This window comes from Cervus canadensis, chromosome 7 (assembly GCF_019320065.1).
Source record: "Cervus canadensis isolate Bull #8, Minnesota chromosome 7, ASM1932006v1, whole genome shotgun sequence".
Classification (NCBI taxonomy): Eukaryota; Metazoa; Chordata; class Mammalia; order Artiodactyla; family Cervidae; genus Cervus; species Cervus canadensis.
Window position 1 is genome coordinate 43195197 of NC_057392.1, and position 23246 is coordinate 43218442.

Genomic DNA, 23246 nt, shown 5'->3' on the forward strand with positions numbered 1-23246 from the left:
TATATTGATCACATATTGAAATAATATTTTAGATATTAGATTAGATAAAATATATTACTGAAATTAATTTCATTTGTTTTTAAATGTTTTAATGTGGCTACCAGACATTTTTAAATTACATATTTGGCTTGCATTATATTTCTATTGGACAGTGCTGATCTAGAACAAGTGTCAGTATTTTTTTTCTTTTCTATAAAAGGCCAGATAGAAAATATTTTCAGCTTTGCAGGCCATATGATCTCTGTCACAGCTTCTCAACTCTATCACTGCAGTACAAAAAACAGTCAAGGACAATAATTAAAGTAGTGGTTATAGCTGCATTTCAACAAAACTTTATTTGTAAAAATAGGTGGTGGTCTGATTTGGTCTTCAGGCTGCAGTTTGCTGACCTTTGATTTAAAGGATTCAGGATTTTATTCACATATTTGGTGGGTTGGCAGAAATGGCTGGAAGGCTGGTTTCAGCTGGGACTGTTGACCCAAATGCCTACACACGGCATTTCCATGATGGTGGTCTCAGTAGTGGGACATCTTGTATAGTGGCTCTGAGCCCCATATTCCAAGAAAGACAAACACTGCAAGACTTCTTTTGACCTAGCCCCAGAAGTCCTAAACATCCCTTCTAGGGTACTCTATTGGTCAAACAAATGTCTAAGGCCAGCCCAGACTCAAGGAGAGGAAATTAGAGGTCACAAAGGGATAGGAGGGAGGAGTAGCAAAGAATATGTGTCCATCTTTAATCTATCACATCATTCTTCAAATCTCAGTTTAGACTAGACCTATTATGGGCCCTCCAAGCACCATGAAGCTCTCCTCTGTAGCACTTGTCATCATTGTAATTTTACATGTATTTGTATGATCATCATCCTGCTCATCTACTAACCTATAAGCAACTATAGGAAGAGGAGTCCTTTCCAGTTTTGCTCATCATTCTATTCCCAGCACCTCGAACAAGGCCTGGCTCCATAAATATTTGTTAAATGAACGAACAACCTTGGGGCACAGCCAAGTATCTGTATGAATATGTATCCCCACATTTTTCCACTGCTCTCAAGCATGTCACGAGACACCCTGTCAGAAGTTAAAATTCAGATACAGTCAATTCCCAGCAACCTTCTTATTTTGCAGTTCAGAAACTTTGTGAAAAAGGAAATAAACCTACCCTATTCCTCCAAGGACCTACAAGGTAATCATAGCTGTTCTAAGGGTAGAGCTTCAGGTTCTGGTGCCCTGAGAAGTGATTGACACAGCGTGTCACCCTGAGGCCAGTCAAGGCCCTGGGCAGCTTGTCCTGCCTTCACTGTCTTCTCCCTAAGCTGGCAGTGCCCATCCAGCATGCTTGCTTGGCCAGTCACAGTACAAGCTGGCAGAAAACAAAGTACTGGGGTCTGAACATTGGAATGAGGCCAACCTAGTCCTCCCTCCATGGAAATTATGGCATCTTTTGCTTTGTTCGGAACAAGGACTCTCATATGTGCTGGGAGGAGATGAATGAGTCCACCTTCCACACTGGCCTGGAGCTTGAATGGTAGCTATTTGTGGACACTCTGTTTTTCTTTTTAGCTCTGGGTTAGGAATCAAGGCCTGAACATCTTTACACTCCCTCACAACCTCTAGAACAAGCCTGACACTGAGTAAATTCACTACATGTTTGCATGAGACTGTCTCAATGAACAACCTTCATTAGACACCAGAAAACCTATCAGCATTTTTCCTGGTGCCCTGATCACCACTAATATTCTAGACAAAGTAGTGAAATAGGGAACTTTTTTTGCTGCTCCCCAACTTCTGCCTTGGAATCTTTCTCTCACTTCCTGAGCCATCATATGTGTACTCCCCTGTCCCACCCCGTGACTGGCCAACACCACCTCACCATATCTGCGTACGGCCTTTCGTCTGAACTAGATCCCACATCCTCCTGCAGACTTGAGACGAAAAAGAGCTCTTCTTAATCCCCTTTGTTCTGTCCCAATGCACGTAGTTCCCAGAACTCTTCTAGGTGAAGCTTTGCTGAAACACAGTAACATGTGTCTGGAGGTCAGCCCAGGCCAACAAACTCATTACCTGTCCGGGGCTGGGGTGGAGAGAAGCATTCTCTACCTGGCACGTAATAGGTGCTCAAGGAATATTTGTGGACTGGATGGCAGCTCAGGACAGAAATGTCCCTGATACACAGGGACACTGTGGTCCATCCTACATCTAGCCCCGCCTGTCCCCCTGAGTGTCTCACTCTGATTCTAGGAGCTGCCATCACACCTGGATCCAGGGATGTGTGCTGTTCCCTTGTTACCCTGAGAGTGGGTAGAATTGATATCTTTTTTCCTTGCTCCTAAAGCACACTTGGGGCTTCCCTGGTGGCTCAGTGGTAAAGAATCTGGCTGCCAATACAAGAGATTCAGGTTTGATCTCCAGTTCGGGAAGATGGAGAAGGGAATGAAAACCCACTCCAGTATTCTTGCCTGGAGAATCCCATAGACAGAGGAGCCTGGCAGGCTACCGTCCATGGGGTCACAAAAGAGTTGGACATGACTGAGTGACTAAGCAATAACAACAGCACATCTGAAACCAACTGGAACTTTTAAAGGAACTATACAAGAGTTAAAAAGAACACAATGAATGATGGATGGAAACTAAATTTCTGGTGGTGAGCAAACTGTAGTGTATACGGAAATGGAAATATAATGTCGTATGAAGTGGAAATATAATGTTGTATACATGAAAAAAATGTTGTAAACCAATGTTATCTCAATAAAATTGAAAAAGAATGCAGGGAAGAAACTCTATTTCTTTACCTGCAACATGGGGAAATAAAATCCCACCTTGCTGTGAGGAATAATACACTTGGTCGTTGAGTTGACTCTCACTCACATTCTATGATGGCCAGGTATGTAAAGTAAGAGAAGATAGTGTCTGATGGGTGCTTTTCTTTAGTTTTGGAGGTGAACCTCCAGCTAAATAGAACGTTGAAACTCGTTCTAGGTTTTTGGCCAGTTCAGTCACCTACAGACTTTATTCTGCTCACAACTGACAGAAATATCCTCACAGAGAATCTCCCCTGTAAATTCTTAGGTTCTTTCCTCTCCCAATCCCCTTTCTTCTCTCTCCCTCCAAAACCTAGAGTTTCTACTTCTCGGGCCCTCTGGAGAAAGTCATGACTCGTAGTTGTGGTTAAGAGTTCATTGCACAGGGAGCAGTGACATTTCTGCTCTGCCTCACAGCCAGTGACATTGAAGAAAACTGGCCCCTTACACACACTCCATGGCTCGAGTGGAGAGAAATTTTTCACATGTATAAAAGAGTATATTTTTATACATTCATACTGTCTAAAAGAGTATCATGACACTCTCGAGTTTTAGCCCTATATTTTAATAGGGCCTCTGGTAAACCTTAAGTGTTGGTCAGGATGGTATGCAGTCTCTAAGTTAGTTAGGGAAGTTTACTAGGAATATCACTTCTGGGGCAGGATTTCAAGGACAAACATGATTGCTCTTCCCAAAAATCCATAAAAGGCTTTGATAGAAGTATGTTAGGCTTAGATTTATTCTCTATCATCTGTTAGGTTTATTGTACGTAGTTTGAGAGAATGATACCAGTATCAATGAGAGGAAGTTAAGGAGAGGCAGCTTCTCACCCAGGAGAAGACAGAGATTCCAAATAGAGAAGCAAAAAATAATTTTGATGTCCTTCTCAGACCCGGTGCTCCTTCCCACTGAATAAATTACAGGGATCATCTGTCCAGGATTTCCCAGGACCATACAGATTTCATGTAATTATTTGAATTAAAGGTGATTCATTAAATTTATACCAAAGTATAATTTTGATGGTGTGTCCTATTTGATACATCACCCAGGGAGGAAAAAAACTTTGATTACATCAAACATACTGATACTTGGTTTGCAAACAGTGTGAGATTTTTATACTAGGTAGGAGTTCAGACTCACAGGGTTCACAGTCCACAGAATCTATGACAAATTGGATATTGGTAGTGATTTAGGATGATGAAGTGCACAGGAATTAAATAGAGAACTCCTTTACCTTACGATCCACCAATCCCACTCCTGGGCATATATCCAAAGAAAACTCTAATTCAGAAAGATACATGTACCCAGTGTTCATAGCAGCACTACTTACAGTAGCCAAGACATGGAAGCAATGTTCAACAGATGAGTGGATAAAGAACGTGTGGTATATATACAGTGGAATATTACTCAGCCATAAAAAGGAATGAAATCATTCCATTTGTAGCAGCATGGATAGACCTAGAGATTATCATACTAAATGAAGTAACTCAGACATGGAAAAGACAAATATCATATGCTATTACTTACATATGGAATCTTTATGATACAAATGAACTTATTTATAAAATGGAAACAGACAGATATAGAAAACATATTTATGGTTGCCAAAGGAAGAAGAAGGGAAGGGATTAAATTAGGAGTCTAGGATTAACAGGTACAAAACTACTATATATAATATCAACAGCAAGCTCCTACTGTAACTCACAGAGAACTATATTCAGTATCTTGTATTAAACTATAATGGAAAATAATCTGAAAAAGAATATATACATATATACAACTAAATCATTTTGATGTACACCAGAAATTAACACAACATTTTATATCAACTATACTTCAATTTTTAAAAAACAGAGCTCTTTTTCCAGATTCTACCACTTACTGGTGTCAGCTTTGGCCCAAAAGATAGTGCCCAAGTTCTGAAACTTATTAAAATACTGGAAGGAAGGCAGAACAATTGGGAGAGAGTGCGAGGTACACAGATTGGACACCTACTATGTGCTTTGGCAACTGAATATATTTGTAACTCACTGTCACAAAACACAAATTTTCTCATTGTTCACTAATTAGCACTAATTTTTTAAATATAAAATAGCTCTACAAATCAATTAAAAAAAAGGCCAGTGACTAATTAGCACTAATTTTTTAAATATAAAAGAGCTCTACAAATCAATAAGGAAAAAAAAAAGGCCAGTGACCCAAATTAATAATAGGCAAAAGAAATGTACAGATATGGAATAGAAAATATTATCTCTTGTACATTTGAAATGATGCTCATACACAAAATAAAAGAAATTCATTTAAAAATTATAGTGAGAAACACCTCACACCCTTTAGGATGGGTACTAAAGAAAAGAATTACAGAAAATAACAAGTGTTGGCAAGAATGTGGAGAATTGGAATTCTTGTACACAGTTAATGAGAATGTAAATGATATATCCAGGGAGAAACAATATGGCAGTTCCCTCAAAAATTAAAAATAGAATTACCATATGATCCAGTAATTCCACTTTCGAGTATATACTCAAAAGAAATGATAGCAATGTCTGGAAGAGATATTTGTACACTCGTGATCATAGCATAATTCACAGCAGCCAAAAAGAGGAAGCAACTCGGATGTCCATCAACAGTTGAATGGATAAACAAAATGTGGCATTTACATACAATAGGATATTATTCAGCCTTAAAAAGAAAGGAAATTCTGACACGTGCTACAAAATGCTTGAATCTTGAATACATTATGCTAAGTTAAATAAACCAGACACAAAAGACAAACATTGTATGAGTCTACTTATATGAGGTGCCTAAAGTAGTCAAATTCATGGCGATAGAAGGTAGAATGATGCTTTTCAGGGACAGAGGGAGTGGAGAAGCGTGTGGAGTTAGTATTTAATGGGTACAGAATTTCAGTTTTGCAAGATGAAAGGAGTTCTGGAGATGGGTGGTAGTGATGGTTGCACAACAAATGTAAATGTGTTTAATATTACTGCACACTTTAGAAATGAGTAAGATGGTAAATTTTATGTTATGTGTATTTCATGACAACAAAAAAGGAATTTTTTAAAAATTACAATGAGATGTCATTTTAACCTTCCCTACTGGTAAAGATCAATATTAAAAAGCAGAGACATTACTTTGCTGACAAAGGTCCTTCTAGTTAAAGCTATGGTTTTTCCAATAGTCGTGTATGGATGTGAGAGTTGGACTATAAAGAAAGCTAAGCACAGAAGAATTGATGTTTTTGAACTGTGGTGTTGGAGACAATTCTTGAGAGTTCCTTGGACTGCAAGGAGATCCAACCAGTCAATCCTAAAGGAAATCAGTCCTGAATATTCATTGGAAGGACTGATGCTGAAACTGAAACTCCAATACTTTGACCACCTGATTCAAAGAGCCAATTCATTAGAAAAGATGCTGGGAAAGATTGAGGGCAGGAGGAGAAGGGGACAACAGAGGATGAGATGGTTGGATGGCATCACCGACTCGATAGACAGGAGTTTGAGCAAGCTCTAGGAGTTGGTGATGGACAGGGAAGCCTGGTGTGCTGCAGTCCATGGGGTCACAAAGAGTCAGACACAACTGAGCAACTGAACTTAACTAATTGGTAAAGATTACGAATTAGAAATCTTTTTTGGCAAAATCTATATGAAAATAAGGACACTCATGCTGTGATTTTGTTGGTGGAAACATAAGCATCTAGTTTTAGGGGAGAACAATTTTCCAATATGTGTGAAGATTAAAATTGAAGTTGCTTTTTAACTTTTTGGTCAAGCCATTCTGCTCCTAGGAAGATAGCTTATTCTCACATATATGATTTGGCATATGATCAAGGCTCTTCATTGCAGCAGAAGATTGGAAAAAACCCAAATGTCTATTGATAGGGGCTGGTAAAGTAAATTATTGCCATCCAATAGAAAACACCAGAATAATATGCAACTGTTAGAATGAGGATACCCAGTATGTGTGGACACAAAAAAAATCTCCAAGGGAGTAGTTAGTGTGCAAAACTGCATTATAGTGTGCTAACATTTGTGCTTTATAATAAAATTTTTTTAAAAAATGGGTCTAAGTTTTCATTTCTCTTTGTCTCAAATAAGTGCAAGTAGAGGCAAGAAACTGCTAACAGGTAAAAGTGGTCAACACTTATTGCTATGGGGAGAAATCAAACTGCTAGAGGGCAGGGTTGGCACGGAGTTACTTTCCACTGTTTATTGCCCTTGTATTTCAAATTTAGTACTATGAGCAGGTATGATCTATTAAAAAATTTTTATTTAAAAAAAAAGAAATTACAGTCCAGAAGGAAAGAAACATAACAAATACTTTCAGCTTAAAGTCATGCACTAGGTGTTATGGGAAAGGAAAGGAAGGGTGTCTAGCATAACCCACAGGCATCAAAGATGGCTTCTAGACAAATTACCTGCAGGGAAGAAATGTATGCTATTGGATCAGGAATAGTTGTATACTTTCACCTGAGCATTCGTTTATTTTTATCTCATGGACAGATCTTGAAATTGATTCACCAATTAGAGTTTCCTTATCACTTTAGCTGTTAAAAAGTTAACAAGCCAAACTTGTGACCCATACCATACAAAGTGGGCAAATTTCTATGGTAAGCATTTAGCTTTGGCATTGTACTTGACTCCATTTTGTATTCCTACATCTGGTTTGCTTTTCCCCTGTTTGTAATGTTGTTCATCTTCCCTATTCTATGCTTCCCTGTAAGCCACTCTACAGCCTTTTTGGTCTAAGTTGGGGTAAATGGGTGAATGAAGAAAGGTGGAGGGCAGGAAAAGAAAAGAGAGAGCATGGAGGTTATAGAGCAATGCCTATCATTTTCCTTGGCTCCATCACATAGATTAAGTGAACACTAGTACAGGATTATCAAAGTGGGCTCCTTAGACCAGGAGCATCACTAATCATCTGTGAGTTTGTGAGTCATGGATTTCACTCAATCTACTAAATCAGAATTGCTGTGGAAAAGGCCCAGGAATCTGCTTTAACATGCCCTCCAGATAATTTTTATGCACATTAATGTTTGAAAACTGCAGGGAAGCCAAAGAAAAATTGATTTCTAAACATGAAAGTGAAAGTCGCTCAGTCGTATATGACTCTTTGAGACCCCATGGACTTATACAGTCCATGAAATTCTCCAGGCCAAAATACTGGAATGGGTAACCTTTCCCTCTCCAGGGGATCTTCCTAACCCAGGAATCAAACCCAGGTCTCCCACATTGCTGGCGATTCTTTACCAGCTGAGCCACCAGGGAAGCCCAAGAATACTGGAGTGGGTAACCTATCCCTTCTCCAGAGGAGCTTCCCGACCCAGGAATTAAACCAAGGTCTCCAGAATTGCAGGCAGATTCTTTAACAACTGAGCTACCAGGGAAGCCATAAATACGTTCTATTTGCCCCACCATATCCTTTTATTGGTCAAGATAATAATGCTGCTATTGCCGTTTTAGTTGCTCAGTTGTGTCTGACTCTTTGCAACCCCGTGGACTGTTGCTTACCAGGCTCCTCTTTCACCATGGGATTTCCCAGGCAAGAATACTGGAATGGGTTGCCATTTCTTTCTCAGCTACTTCAGTAAACAACTCCCAAAATTTCATTAACTTAACACACCAAAATTTTATTTTTTGTTCACATCACAGTCCAATATAGATCACTGTGGGGTGTTAAGAGCTGTTTTATTAATTTGTTCAGCCAATCAGCTTCTTTCATAGTGAGGCTTTACCATCTTCTGGCTGCTTGGACTCCTCCTCTGGATCCTCTGCATCAAAGAAGGCAGGGGATGGAGGCAAGAGAAAGGCTTTAGCGCTGTGGTACCTGGAAGTAATGCCCATCTTTTCTGCTCACAATTCCACTGGTCAAAACCCAGTCACACGGCCTACTTAGTATGGGGGTGGGGGCTGGGAAATAGGGTATGTCTGTAGGTTTAGGAGAAAAAGAAAATGGCTTTGATGAACACACTGTATCATCTTTGCCACACCCATGCGCCGAAGTGAATTTCAAACTCGACTTTGTCACATTTTGGTTTTCGGTTTCATTTTCTAATCGAGTTTTATCTTCTCTGTTTTAACTCTAGCACCATGGGACTGCGAAACACTCTCATTGTGATGGCCCTCCTGCTCTCTGGTAAGCACACTTTTGGCTTTATAAAGTCCTATAATCCTCCTACTGTCTCCCCATGAACCTGAACAGCAAGCTGGGGCTTGAGACTTGATGGGTTTTACTCACTTTCTATTCAGCGTTCACAAGACCACAAGCCAAAAAGACTTTCATGGAGAAGAAGGAAGCATCACAGTTGAGAACATGTATCTCAGCTGATGGCAGGTCCAACCTGAGATGGAGCCCAGGCCTTCTGCCATCTTACACCTGCTTAAATGCCCCTCAGCTAATCATATCAGCTGCTTTACCATCAAGCTAAGGGGCTAAGCTTCAGGGCTTCTCACCTGCACAGTTCTTTCCAAACCACTCCAAGACCTCAGGAGGAGCCTTAACAGTGCAGTCACGGTCTTAGGTCTTAGTAAAGTTTTTATTAGTAAGATATTTTAACCACAAGAAGTTAAGACCATTGTCTCTTTCCACTGTGACTTTTTTACTGTCTCTCTGTCACATTCTCCCCCTATTGAGCAGCGTTGCAGTTGCCATGGGCATTTTGTTTTGTGTTCTGTATTCTTTTTCTTAAAGAGCTCCTCTCTACTCAAAATAAATTTTAGAAGTGTCAGGCCTCAGAAAACTCAAACCTTCCTTGTTTGCTGCTTTCTCTCAATTTACTTTCATCAGTAAACTGGGGCTGGCCAAGGTTCCTGCCACCCATCTTGGGACTGGGTGCCGTTAGTTTCTCCTGACCCAGGCTCTTCCTGCTGCTTGTCTTCCCCACCCTCCGCACTGAGAGGGAAGCATCCTGGTCCTGGTGTGGGGCAGACGGGGAGGGGTAGCCCACCTGCTGTTTGCTGCAGCAGAGCACAGGCTGCCCCTAACTAACTAGACTGGCCATGAGCTCACCTCCTCCCAGTGGCCACACATAAGGCCCTTGGCCACTGACCTCATCCCTGCTGTGGTTGACAAAGAGTCAGGCTACGAGGGAAAGAGTCTCCCTCAGATCGATGCTGGCTGGGACAGGCTTTTGGGGATGTGCTTTCTGCTTAGCACCCTGGAGCTTTCTGTGTCTGTGCTATAGACATGTTACCTGATCTACAGATGGGCTAACAGATCACTGACTTTGGTCATAATACTAGCTTTCACCTCCCAGGACCAATATGATTTGCTATTTTAACTCTTGAGAAAGTAGAAGTTATGTGTGAGCAGGGGCAGAGAGAAAAGAGTTGAAGCAAAGCTTTGGAGAACATTATCCAGCAAGAACCTCTTCCCATCCCACTTCTAATTTTTTTATTTGACAAGCATACAGATGTAGCACTTACAAAAACTTTGTGCCAGGTACTGTTCTAAGCATTTTATAGATATTAACTCATTTAAACACCATCATAACTCTGCTTTAGGTCTTGTTATGATTCCCTATTTTACAAATGTACAAACTAAAACCCAGAGAGGTTAAGTAATTTGCTTAAGACAACATTGCTGATAAGTGGCAGAGCTTGAGTTCATACCCAGCAGTATAGATGCAGCATCTGTTCACTTCACCTTGACACAATGCTACTTCTCCTAACTCTTGCTAGGGAACTCTCCATATAGTAGGATTTGTCCCTTGGGCACCCAAACAGGTTTGATAGATCATATGGCTTGTGCCTCAGTCAAGTTCACAATTTTCCCATCAAATACATCCTCCAAGTTCCCTGCAGTCAATTCCTTAGCTGTCCCTACAGCTTGGGCCCTTGTCTTTCTCATACGGTGACCAGCCCAGGTTTTATAACTTGGGAGAGAAGAAAAAAAAAATGGCCTGAAAACAAATTTCAGAAAAGTCTGAATTGAGATATCATTCACCCCTTCTCCCCCTAAACTTTCTGACTCTGCCCATGGAAAGTGAAAATAAAACTGAGAAACCTCACCAAAATTGAGTCCAGGTGTCACTTTTGCCCTTGCTTTGCGTTTGAAACTGCTTGGACACTTCCTGACTTCTGAAAAGAGTTGTCAATACTGAAATTTTAAAAATAACTCCTCCAAATAGAAGTCATTTAAGCTTTATGGTGATGAGAGAATAGTGGTTATATTTTTGGCAGTACAAATTTAAAGTGGGATAGAAGATAGAAGACAGTGACACTTGATTAGAAGATAATATTGCCAGTACTTCACACAGGATTAAAAATAGCAACAACAACAAAACAGATTTCATTCTTATGTAAAGAATGAAAAGGAATCCATCTAAATCTCATCTTTCTTCTCAGGGCACATCTCTGCTTACTGGGTTGGTGAGCAGTGACCTACTCATCGGCAGGCATCCAAAGGGAGAAAGGGGATGCAATTGACCCAGCAAAAACACAGGGCTGAATAATTCATTTGACAGCAGATATAAAACAATGCAGTGAAATAATTCTGTTTCTCCTTTTCTCCCTAATATGTTTTGTGTCTTCCCCTAGTCATGGAAATCAGACAATGTATTTGCTGACTCTGCCCATGAGGCAAAAATTGGATGAGAGTTTGAAACCTAAAAGGGCAAGAAGGCAGCCTTCTTGCATAATTAGATTATAATTTGTGTTTAGATTATAATTTGTGTTTAGTAGATAATAACTTGTGTTTATAAAGCTAAAGGAATGTTGAGCTGCCACTAGCAAAGGTACCTCTAACTCTCCAGCTCTGTTTGCTGCTATCCCAGTACCTCCAGTAATACTTAAATCTGGAGTCAGAGTGGTATTTGGGAAATCAATAGTTCACAAATCAGGAGGAAGTTTCTTCTTAGTTTGACTTCTGAAGGATGCTCTCTTATTGTCTGGAGGTTCTCTGGGTCCTAGGGCTTCTCATTTCTCTTGAACAATACTTCTGGTTGAACAATTAATATTCCAGGAGTAGTTGGGGGTTCTTCCTTCACTTTTAAGATTTACATAAAATTGGCTCAAACCTTCATTTTCTATATGGTATAAATGTTTATTGCTTCCCCCGGATTTTTCCAGGTTCCTATATGGGTGGTTGCATGTTTATATGGCTACTTTGACTCCCACTTCCTGTTGCTGTTGATAGTGGTCACTATAATCACAGAGGTGGATAGATAATTCAGACCTAATTCCCAAATTCCCAAAGAAGTGTCATGGAGCCTCAAGGTTCTCCTTTTGGAGTCACTCCTTTAAAATTAAGGTACTGTTTCGGGGGTCTTTGAAATACTTGTATGCTTCCCAGTAGGGAGTATCTTACTTCTGAAGTAGTGGATCATCTTAATGTTTAGTAGGTTCCAGAGAGAATGGGCTGTCTGACAAGTTAATTTATTGGAAGATGGTCACTGAATAGGGTAAGCATGGGGTTGATTGGGAGCAGGGGTAATATTTGTAGGGAACAGAGAGGCTCCAGTGGCAAACAAACTACTTTGGGAAGAGGCAAGAGTTTGAGAGACTGTAGTTTGTTTTTCCTTTGTGAGAGATCTTAATACCATCTCCAAATTACGCAACTCGGGATTTCAGTCCCCTCGGTACTGTTGAGATTTACAGAAGCAAAAATACTTGTAACCCTTCCTTTATAGCCATTGGCAGCCACAGGGCCAAATTCCAGGGCCTCAAAATTACAAAAAACTCTTTCAATATCCTCTAACAGTATTTACCCATCCTTGGTTTCATTTTCACTTTCTTTCATTCCTTCTCCCTGTAGATATCTCTATTAAAAAGTATTCAGCTCCCTGTACTACTTAAAAATCACTTCTCTGGTCCTTACAATAATGTAACAGGCGAGAGAATAAAAATTGTTATGTATAGTTGTGGCCACAATATACATGCAAATCACTGAATATGTTTTATTCAGTATTGTTTCATACACACTGTCTCAAGTTTCTAAGTTCTTTTCATTTTTATAATTTTTGAAACTATTAGTTCAATGAGTAGAAATGCTGTAATTTGCTTTATTTGTATGTGTGTGTTTTATTCATTCAGAAATAATTGCCCCCATTGTCTTCTTTGATTTATGGTTGCTGAGAAGTTTTCATTCTAATTGTCATTGGTTTTTTTTTTTTTTTTTTTTAATTTTTTAAAAATTTATTTATTTATTTATTTTACCTTAAAACATTGTATTGGTTTTGCCATACAATGACTTGAATCCGCCATGGGTGTACATGTATTCCCCATTCTGAACTCCCACCTCCCTCCCCATCCCATCCCTCTGGGTCATCCCGGTGCACCAGCCCCAAGCATCCTGTATCATGCACCGAAATTGGACAGGCGATTCGTTTCACATATGATAATTTACATGTTTCAATGCCATTCTCCCATATCATCCCACCCTCACCCTCTCCCACAGAGTCCAAAAGACTGTTCAATACATCTATGTCTCTCTTGCTGTCTCGCATACAGGGTTATCGTTACCATCTTTCTAAATTCCATATATATGCGTTCGTATACTGTATTGGTGTTTTTCTTTCTGGCTTACTTCGCTCTGTGTAACAGGCTCCAGTTTCATCCCCCTCGTTAGATTGATTCAAATGTATTCTTTTTAATGGCTGAGTAATATTCCATTGTGTATATGTACCACAGCTTTCTTATCCATTCATCTGCTGATGGACATCTAGGTTGCTTCCATGTCCTGGCTATTATAAACAGTGCTGCGATGAACATTGGGGTTACACGTGTCTCTTTCAATTCTGGTTTCCTCAGTGTGTATGCCCAGCAGTGGGATTACTGGGTCATATGGCAGTTCTATTTCCAGTGTTTTAAGGAATCTCCACACTGTTCTCCATAGTGGCTGTACTAGTTTGCATTCCCACCAACAGTTTAAGAGGGTTCCCTTTTCTCCACACCCTCTCCAGCATTTATTGCTTGTAGACATTTGGATAGCAGCCATTCTGACTGGCTTGTAATGGTACCTCATTGTGGTTGTGGTTTGCATTTCTCTGATAGTGAGTGATGTTGAGCATCTTGTCATGTGATTTTTAGCCATCTGTATGTCTTCTTTGGAGAAATGTCTGTTTAGTTCTTTGGCCTATTTTTTGACTGGGTCTTTTATTTTTCTGGAATTGAGCTGCAGGAGTTGTTTGTATATTTTTGATTAATCCTTTGTCTGTTGCTTCATTTGCTATTATTTTCTCCCATTCTGAAGGCTGTCTTTTCACCTTGCTTATAGTTTCCTTTGTTGTGTGCAGAAGCTCTTAATTTTAATTAGGTCCCATTTGTTTATTTTTGCTTTTATTTCCAATATTCTGGGAGGTGGGTCATAGAGGATTCTGCTGTGGTTAATGTCGGAGAGTGTTTTGCGTTGGAGAGTGTTTTGCCTATGTTTTCCTCTGGGAGTTTTATAGTTTCTGGTCTTACATTTAGATCTTTAATCTATTTTGAGTTTATTTTTGTGTATGGTGTTAGAAAGTGTTCTAGTTTCATTCTTTTACAAATGGTTGACCAGTTTTCCCAGCACCACTTATTAAAGAGATTGTCTTTTCTCCATTGTATATTCTTGCCTACTTTCTCAAAGATAAGGTGTCCTTAGATGCATAGATTTATCTCTGGGCTTTCTATTTTGTTCCATTGATCTATATTTCTGTCTTTGTGCCAGTACCACACTGTCTTGATGCCTATAGCTTTGTAGTAGAGACTGAAGTCAGGCAAGTTGATTCCTCCAGTTCCATTCTTCTTTCTCAAGGTTGCTTCAGCTATTCGAGGTTTTCTGTATTTCCATACAAATTGTGAAATTATTTGTTCTAGTTCTCTCAAAAATTACCTCAAAAAACAAGAAAAAAGTCAAATAAATAACCTAACTCTATACCTAAAGCAACTTGAAAAGGAAGAAATTATGAACCCCAGGTTTAGTAGAAGGAAAGAAATCTTTAAAATTAGGGCAGAAATAAATGCAAAAGAAGCAAAATAGACCATAGCAAAAATCAACAAAACCAAAAGCTGGTTCTTTGAGAAGGTAAATAGAATTGACAAACCATTAGCCAGACTCATCAAGAAACAAAGGGAGAAAAATCAAATCAACAAAATTAGAAATGAAAATGGAGAGACCACAACAGAAAACATAGAAATACAAAGGATCATAAGAGACTATTATCAGCAACTATATGCAAATAAAATGGACAATTTGAAAGAAATGGACAAATTCTTAGAAAAGTACAACTTTCCAAAATTGAACCAGGAAGAAATTGGAAATTTCAACAGACCCATCACAAGCATGGAAATTGAAACTGTAATCAGAAATCTTCCAACAAACAAAAGCCCAGGACCAGACAGCTTCACAGGTGAATTCTACCAAAAATTTAGAGAAGAACTAATACCTGTCCTACTCAAACTCTTCCAGAAAATTGCAGAGGAAGGTAAACTTCCAAACTCATTCTATGAGGCCACCATCACCTTAATACCAAAACCTGACAAAGATGCCACAAAGAAAGAAAACTATAGGTCAATATCACTGATGAACATAGATGCAAAAATCCTTAACAAAATTCTAGCAAACATAATCCAACAACATATTAAAAAGATCATACATCATGACCAAGTGGGCTTTATCCCAGTGATGCAAGGATTCTTCAAATCAATCAATATAATACACTACATTAACAAATTGAAAAATAAAAACCTTATGTTTATCTCAATAGATGCAGAGAAAGCCTTTGACCAAATTCAACATCCATTTATGATAAAAACCCTCCAGAAAGCAGGAATAGAAGGAACATATCTCAACATAATAAAAGCTATATATGGCAAACCCTCAGCAAACATTATCCTCAATGGTGAAAAATTGAAAGCATTTCCCCTAAAGTCAGGAATAAGATAAGGGTGCCCACTCTCACCACTACTATTCAATATAGTTTTGGAAGTTTTTGCCGCAGCAATCAGAGCAGAAAAAGAAATAAAAGGAATCCAAACTGGAAAAGAAGTAAAACTCTCACTGTTTACAGATGACATGATCCTCTACATAGAAAACACTAAAGACTCCACCAGAAAATTACTAGAGCTAATCAATGAATATAGTAAAGTTGCAGGATATAAAATTAACACACAGAAATCCCTTGCATTCTTATACACTAACAACGAGAAAACAGAAAGAGAAATTAAGGAAACAATTCCATTCACCATTGCAACGAAAAGAATAAAATACTTAGGAATAAATCTACCTAAAGAAACAAAAGACCTATATATAGAAAACTATAAAACACTGATGAAAGAAATCAAAGATGACACAAACAGATGGAGAAATATAGTGTGCGCATGGGTCAGAAGAATCAATATAGTGAAAATGAGTATACTGCCCAAAGCAATCTATAGATTCAATGCACTCCCTATCAAGCTACCAACGGTATTTTTCAGAGAACTAGAACAAATAATGTCATTGTTTTATGGGTGTTCTTTCTTCATTTTTTTTTTTAAGAATGAAAGATTCACTTCTTCATAAATTTGAAAAAGTATTTGGTGTTTTTTGTTTAGCAGCTTCACCACAATGTATCTAGGTGCAGATTTATTGTCATTTATCTTCACTTACTGTCATGGTATTGAGAATGCATTTCTGATCTAAGGACTTGTGTCTTTCTCAGTTTTGAATAATCACAATCTTTAAATATTGTTTCTCTACCATTCCTCCCATTCTCTTCTTTTAGGAACTACTAGTACTTCTCAGACTAACTCCTCTGGACTCTTAACCTGTTTTTCCACATTTTCATTTCTTTCTCTCTCTGTGCAGTAGAGCAGTCAAGGATTAAGTGGGTCAGCACAGACATGGGGGTCTTCAGACTGTTGAGGGAGCTCAGATCAAAAAGCTCCAGCAGTTTTATGGACCCTGGGGAGAGGTGGAAAGGAAGGATGAGGGAGAAGGGCTCAGAATGGAAATACTGAGTCTGCTGGAGAAAAGTAAGCCTGCAAGGCGAAAATGTCTCCAAACATAAGGCAGCCTCATCAGAAGCATCTTAAGAAGACCTCTGCCCAAGGCCCCAAATAAAGAAACTGTAAAACAAAGGTGCCTGGGCTACAATACAAATATGTGAAAGAGCATGACTGGCTGGTGAAGTGGGCAAATCCTTGACTGCAACTCCCTTCCAAGACTGCAATGTCTTCTTGGCTGTGCAAAAAGACTGAAGTGGTGAGGCCTTGAGATAGACTGTACCTGACCTTTTGGAGGAATGACAAGGAAGCCAGTATAGCTGGGGCAGAGTAAGTGAAGGGAAGACGTCTGAAAGTTACCAGGGATCAGCTTACATAAGAATTCATAGGTCACAGGAAGGATTGGGGTATAGTTCTCCGTCTGATGGGAAGGGATTTGGATATAATTTTCAGAATGATGAGAAGCCATCAGAGACTTTTAAACAGGAGTGTTATACTATCTGAGATGCATTTTTAAGGGTCAATTGGGCTTAAGGAATTAGATTTGGGAACAAGGGTAGAAGTAGGGAGATAAGTGAGGAGGCAATTGCAATTATCCAATCAAAAGGTAGTGGATGTTTGACCTAGGGTACTATCTGCAGATACAGTGAGAAATATTCCATTTCATTACATATCCCAATGAGGTGGGAGAATTTATGGAGTGGTGGTAGGAGAAAGAATAAAATGAAAAGGTAAGAGGTGGTGGCCACAAGGTGAGATGCTTGCTATTGAGAGTTTTTAGGAAGTGAGGTGATAACAATAAGATCTGAATTCTGGTCCAGGGAGGAGATGGCTGAGGTAGAAAGGACAAGATACTGAAGGAAAAGAGGACAAGAAAGAGAGAGGTTGGGCATTGTATGCAAGGGGCTGAAATTGCCTAGACAAAGGCAGTGATGGGGAAGCTAGGTGCTCAGATCTTCAGTGAATAAGGGCGTGCCTAAGACAAGATGGATAACAACAGCTATAAGGGGCAGTGGGTGGTACAATCTGAGGGCTTGGACTTGCCTGGAGCTGAGTTTTTTGACATGTAGTGATATGTTTTACATTTTATCTTATATGATACTTCATATATTTTAATAGACCATATTTCATATAATATATAGTATAGTTATATATTTGATAAAATATACAGATATTATATACCTATAATATATGTACATAACTGTGTATGTATTTATATCTATAGTGGGATCCACAGTGAGCATGAAATCAAAGCAAAGCAAGTCTTAACAGAAATATCATCTCAGCCATGAAAACTCCTGGAGACCCATCCCTGCCCTAGTCACTACTTAAGGGGTGATGAGAGGAAATTGACCAGGATGTCAGAATTTGGGAAAGAATGGAGTTTCAAGAAGGAGAGACAGCCAACAGTGTGGTGTGATAAGGTCTAAAAAGTGTTCAGCATTTAACAATGGGGGGAAGCCACTGACAACACTTGCCAGGGAAGTTTCATCATTGAGGTGGAGACAGAGGCAAGGGTGGAGACAGCAATCACTGCTTAGTCTTTAAGAAAGTTCACTCGAGAAAGAGAAACTACAAGCAGTAGCAGAGGGTACTGCTGAAGTAACTGCTGGGAGGAAGGGAGAGGGTTTACCAAGTAGAGTGAGCAGCCCAGAGGCCAAGTTTAAGTGAACTAGAGACAAGTGATTTGTAATGTCACCAGTCTAATCAGTTGAATAATTTTCTCCAGGAGCGTTCAAACATTGTCATGAGAACAGATATATAGATCAAAAGTAGATTGTTCTTGGAATGAAATCTGCACAGAAGGGCAAGTTTACAGAAGTTTCTTACAAAGGAATAATTGAAAAAATATACTATTGCTGCACTATCCAACATGATAGCCACTAGCCACATGTGGCTATTTAAATTTAAATTAGCTAAAATTAAGTAAGATGAAAATTAAGTATCTTAGTCATACCACCTACCTATTAAGAGACTGCTTTTGGAAAGCACTGCATTATAAGGTATAGACTGGATAGAGCTGAAGTCATAAGGAAGTTCAGAAACAGATGAAGGTAATCAAGAGCAAATCTTGGAAGATGATATCTTGCAGACAGAGATTGGTACATTGAGGTTTAAGATTCTAGGGACAGAGATGTTCTTAGCAATAAGATTTAGGATTATGTCATGGGAAAGGAGTTGCTGAAATAGCCTGTGGATGAAGATCTTTCAAGTGGCAAAGATCAAAGAACATTGAGGCATGGTTGCTGGTAAACTTATCCATGCCAAAGCCACCTTTGATACTTGATAGGAACAATTGATTAAAAAGGAACACCTTGCATCTAATGCCAAGAATCTTCAGTGAGTAAGGAAGTAGTGACAAATGATTAGTAGCTAACAGCAGTGAAAGAGAAGAACACCTCAAAGAGGGAAGAGTGTTACTAAAGGTCCCTGTAAAGTGTCATAAAACAAGCAGTGGCTGTGGGCAAAAGCACAACCTTATGGGAAACATTTGATGAAGAGGTTGAAGACATAAAAGAGTTTATTACAATGGAATGACACTGGTAGAGCTTTGGAGGAAGTTTAGTAAAAGAAGGGAAATTCATGAGTACAGATAAGCATAGTAATATGAGAAGTAGATGACCTAGAATACATAAGATATGCATTTGGGTAGTAGCTGGGGAAAACTGAAGTCCTGGGTGGGGTCAGAGACCTCACAAGTTTAGATGACTATAGTTTCTGTGTGAAAGCCAAACAGTATCTTGGTGATAAAGTCCTCAGCTGATAAAGTGGACTTTATCAGCAATGTCTTCCTGATAAAGACAGTTGGAGGTGTCTAAATGGATTCTTGAGTGACCATCTCCTAACATATTTATGTGCTAAGTGCTAAGTCACTTGAGTCGTGTCTGACTCTTTGTGACTCTATGGACTATAGCCCGCCAGGATCCTCTGTCTAGGGGATTTTTCAGGCAAGGAAACTGGAGTTGGTTGCCATTTCCTCTTCCAGAGGATCTTCCTGATCCAGGGATCCTTTATGTCTCCAGCACTGGCAGGTGGGTTCTTTACCACTAGCACCATCTGGGAAGCCTGTTATAACTAGACCCAGACCATTTCTATGACTCAAGTGCCAGGGAAGAGAAAGAATCTCAATGTTTAATCTCCAGGGGAGCCCAGTGAATACAGTAGCTGGGTGGCCTTAAGTTTAGGGTCATAACAGGGGAAGCCTGAAGCCACTTAGAGAGAGCAGACTTTGAGCTAAATCTTCCCTATATCGTCAGAGAAGTGATTAGCATGCATATCTCTGAGTTAAGTCATGGAAGCCAGTGGTTGGTGGGGAACTATGGAGTCTAAGTTGTGAAATACTTTCAGTTCCACTCAAAAGGAACTTCAGAGTGATTTCCAGTCCAGGGTGAAGAGAGAAGGTTTGGGGAGGGATGGGTGGAAACAGATATTTCCTATTTCATCATCACTCTTTTTCCACTGGAGACAGAGATAGGTCTATTAAAAATGCAGATTCTGACTCAGAAGGTCTGGAGTAGGGCTAGAGATACTGCATTTCTGACAGCCCCTGAGTGATGCTGATGCCTTTAGAACACAGATCACACTTTCGGTTGTTAGATGAGAGGGGAGCGGTTGGATGGGTGGAAGAAAAATTCCTTCTTATCTTTGAGAGAGGGAGCCTGGGTCATGGATCCTTCTGTCAGTGGAGAAAGCAGGCAGACAGGAGAAGAGGTACTGTGAGACTGTGTAGAGACGCAAACCTAAATCAGGAAGACAGAAGAAGCCAAAGGCAAAGTAATTTCCAGGCTAGAGGCACAATTGACTGCTGAGTAATAATATACCATGTCAGTTAACTGACAGAATTTTCAACTATGTATTTGGTTTCTCTACTAGGTCATCTGCTCTATATCATATGGCAAATTTGTGATAAAACCAGCATGAGTTTCCCCAGAGATAGTTGCTAGAAGCTTTTACAGCAGGTGGCACCCTTAGATTATCATTCAGAGTTTAGCAAAGGAACAGCATTATCCCAGGAGTGCCTGGTAAGGTGGTTACTGAACACAGAAAGTCTTCTTTAAGTCCCCCTTTCACTGTTCCAAGTATCCAGGTAGATTTTCCCACCTCTCTCCACTATGGAAATACATGCTATACAGAGACTGTACTTTATACTTTCAAGGGCTTCACAGTGTTCTAGCAAGTATAATGCAACAAGCAGTGATTCAAACTTGTGCTGACTCTCAGTGATGCCTGGAGTCCCTTCCCATAGAGTTCAAGTCCACCCTAATCCCCTCCTTGCTTATCCATTCTCACTGGGCTACTCTGTACACACTTCCGTTTTGCCAAGTGCATATCACTAATATTTCTCTTTTAGAAAGAAAAACCCATTTCTCTTAAGAAGAGAAACCCATTGATTATATCAATTTAAGTTCTCCTACCACCACCCAAGAACACCTCAAGCAACATCTCTCATCTCCCTCACCAACCTACCTCTCCTTTCCTCCTTAATGTCAACATCCCTTTACTGAAGTCTGGAATGATGAAGCTTAATTAGAACCCATCCTAATTCCCTTCCCAAAGTGGCATCTAACTTCATGTTAACTAAGAAACAGCATTTCACCACCTAACCCTGTACTTCTCACTCACCACAACTTAATTTCTTGGCAAGTTCAAGTAATTCTGTGATCCAGAATGAATCCTACAAAACCCTATAATCCATTGCATTTAAGGAGTTATGTGGCCCAAATATAAACCCCAATATGCCCTCAGGAATGAAAGCCTTTCTCTGAATTCTCCCAGAACATTCTCTAGGGTTTGAAAAAGTTTCCAAAAGCAAATGTATGCATGCTGAGGAGAGCAAGTTTGTGGCACCTGGGGATTCCCCAATACTCCAAAAGTACATCCTCACCTTCCCACTTGTGATTCATTTCCAGCATTTCATTCATGTACTAAAATGGTCTTTGACCACCACAATCCCAAAACAACCATCATATTTGCCCAGTTCTCTTTCTGATCTCTGAAAGAGCTTAGATAGGCTACAGAATAGAGGCCTTGGTTGACCATTTGTGTCATTTCCAAACTGTTTTATATCCTTGAAAGAGCTGGCTGTGGGAGAAGCAGTCATGAGGGAAGCTCTATAAAGGGAACTATTTGAATTTTAAAGATGTTATTCACTGTGGTTCCCAGCTACAAGACATAATGAAAGGAAGGATATCACATTTGTTACCATGGTCAGAAATCTTTTCTCCATAGCAAGTCAAGGAATTAGGGAATAGGGAAGGGAGGGGGAAACTTTCAGTCATGGTAAAGCAGTACTGGAGCCTATAACAGCTACAGTGGAAAGAATTAATATTCAGATTATAGGAAGGTAACCAGTGGGTGAAAGAGTTATATAACTCTGCTGGCTTTTCCTGTTCTGGCATTTAAATTCACAGAACCACAGTCCTGGAAGAAATGTTAGAATGTTTAGTCCACCCATTCATTAAACAGATAAGAAAACCAAGCCGCACAGGAGTTGCAGTTTGCACAAAGCCAACCAGTTAGCAGTAGAATGAGAACAAAAACCCCTTCCTTTCTCCACATACCAGTGTGTATGCACTGTTCCAGAGTTTAATTTCTTCTTCTTCAAGATCATTACTAAGAAGATAGCAACTAGGTATTGTATAAAGAGAAATGGAGTTTCTGAGGTTTTTATTTTTCCCTCTTGTTTCTCCTTCCCCAGTTTCCACCATTCCTTTTTCAGGTGCTGCTTCCTTGAAAAGTCATGCCTTCTTCAACGAGACTGGAGAATTGCCATGCCACTTTCCAAACACTCAAAACCTCAGCCTGGATGAACTGGTGATATTTTGGCAGGATCAGAATAAGTTGGTTCTCTACGAGCTATTCAAAGGCCAAGAGAAGCCAAATAATGTTCATCCCAAGTATATAGGCCGCACAAGCTTTGACCAGGACAGTTGGACCTTGCGACTCCACAACGTTCAAATCAAAGACACAGGCTCATATCAATGTTTCATCCATCATAAAAGGTCCCAAGGACTGATTTCCATCCACCAGATGAGTTCTGACCTGATAGTGTTGGGTATGTAGTCAATGGTGTGTTCAGATCCCAGGCCTTCTCAGATAAGACTGCAATAGGTGGGGAAGGGGGTACCTTGAGAGAGAGGCAGAGGACAGCCAAGTCTGGGAAGCCCGCCTGAGGGGAATGCAGGGCTTGGGAGTAGGGAACTAAAAATTCTTTGTACTGTTTATGGCTTACTTCTGAAGGATCTGTAAGAATCTGCTCTGGGGACCAGCTAGAGCTAACTAAGCCAAGGTAATGCAGCTAAGTGAAAACCATGGGTAATTTAGACATTATTAAGTTTATATGAACCGTATAGGTCTCTAATCTCTTTTACACTCATTTTTTCTTTTAGTCCAAGATTTCTCACCCACTAAATCTTTGCCTGGAGCTCTTTGCAAGGGTAACAGCTGGATAATTGGGGATTTCCCTTCAGTCTCCTGCAAGTTGCTTACAACTTGCTTGTTGCCCAATCATGAGCCCAGAAGATAGGAGGGAAATAACCCAAGGCACA

At 39.7% G+C, this 23246-nt stretch overlaps 1 protein-coding gene across 10 annotated transcripts in view; it reads left to right on the forward strand.

Annotated features, from left to right (window-relative positions):
• The window catches only part of CD86 (CD86 molecule), a 66825-nt gene that overhangs the window by 27016 nt on the left and 16563 nt on the right, over positions 1 to 23246 (forward strand). For 8 of the 10 annotated variants that reach the window (XM_043473120.1, XM_043473119.1, XM_043473124.1 and 5 more), the window contains exons 2-3: positions 8886 to 8935; positions 22397 to 22753. In XM_043473120.1, the coding sequence (XP_043329055.1) occupies positions 8890 to 8935; positions 22397 to 22753 (403 nt within the window). In that variant the 5' untranslated portion in view covers positions 8886 to 8889. The remainder of the gene's footprint in view (positions 1 to 8885; positions 8936 to 22396; positions 22754 to 23246) is intronic. The other 2 variants (XM_043473122.1, XM_043473121.1) reach the window with 1 other exon arrangement.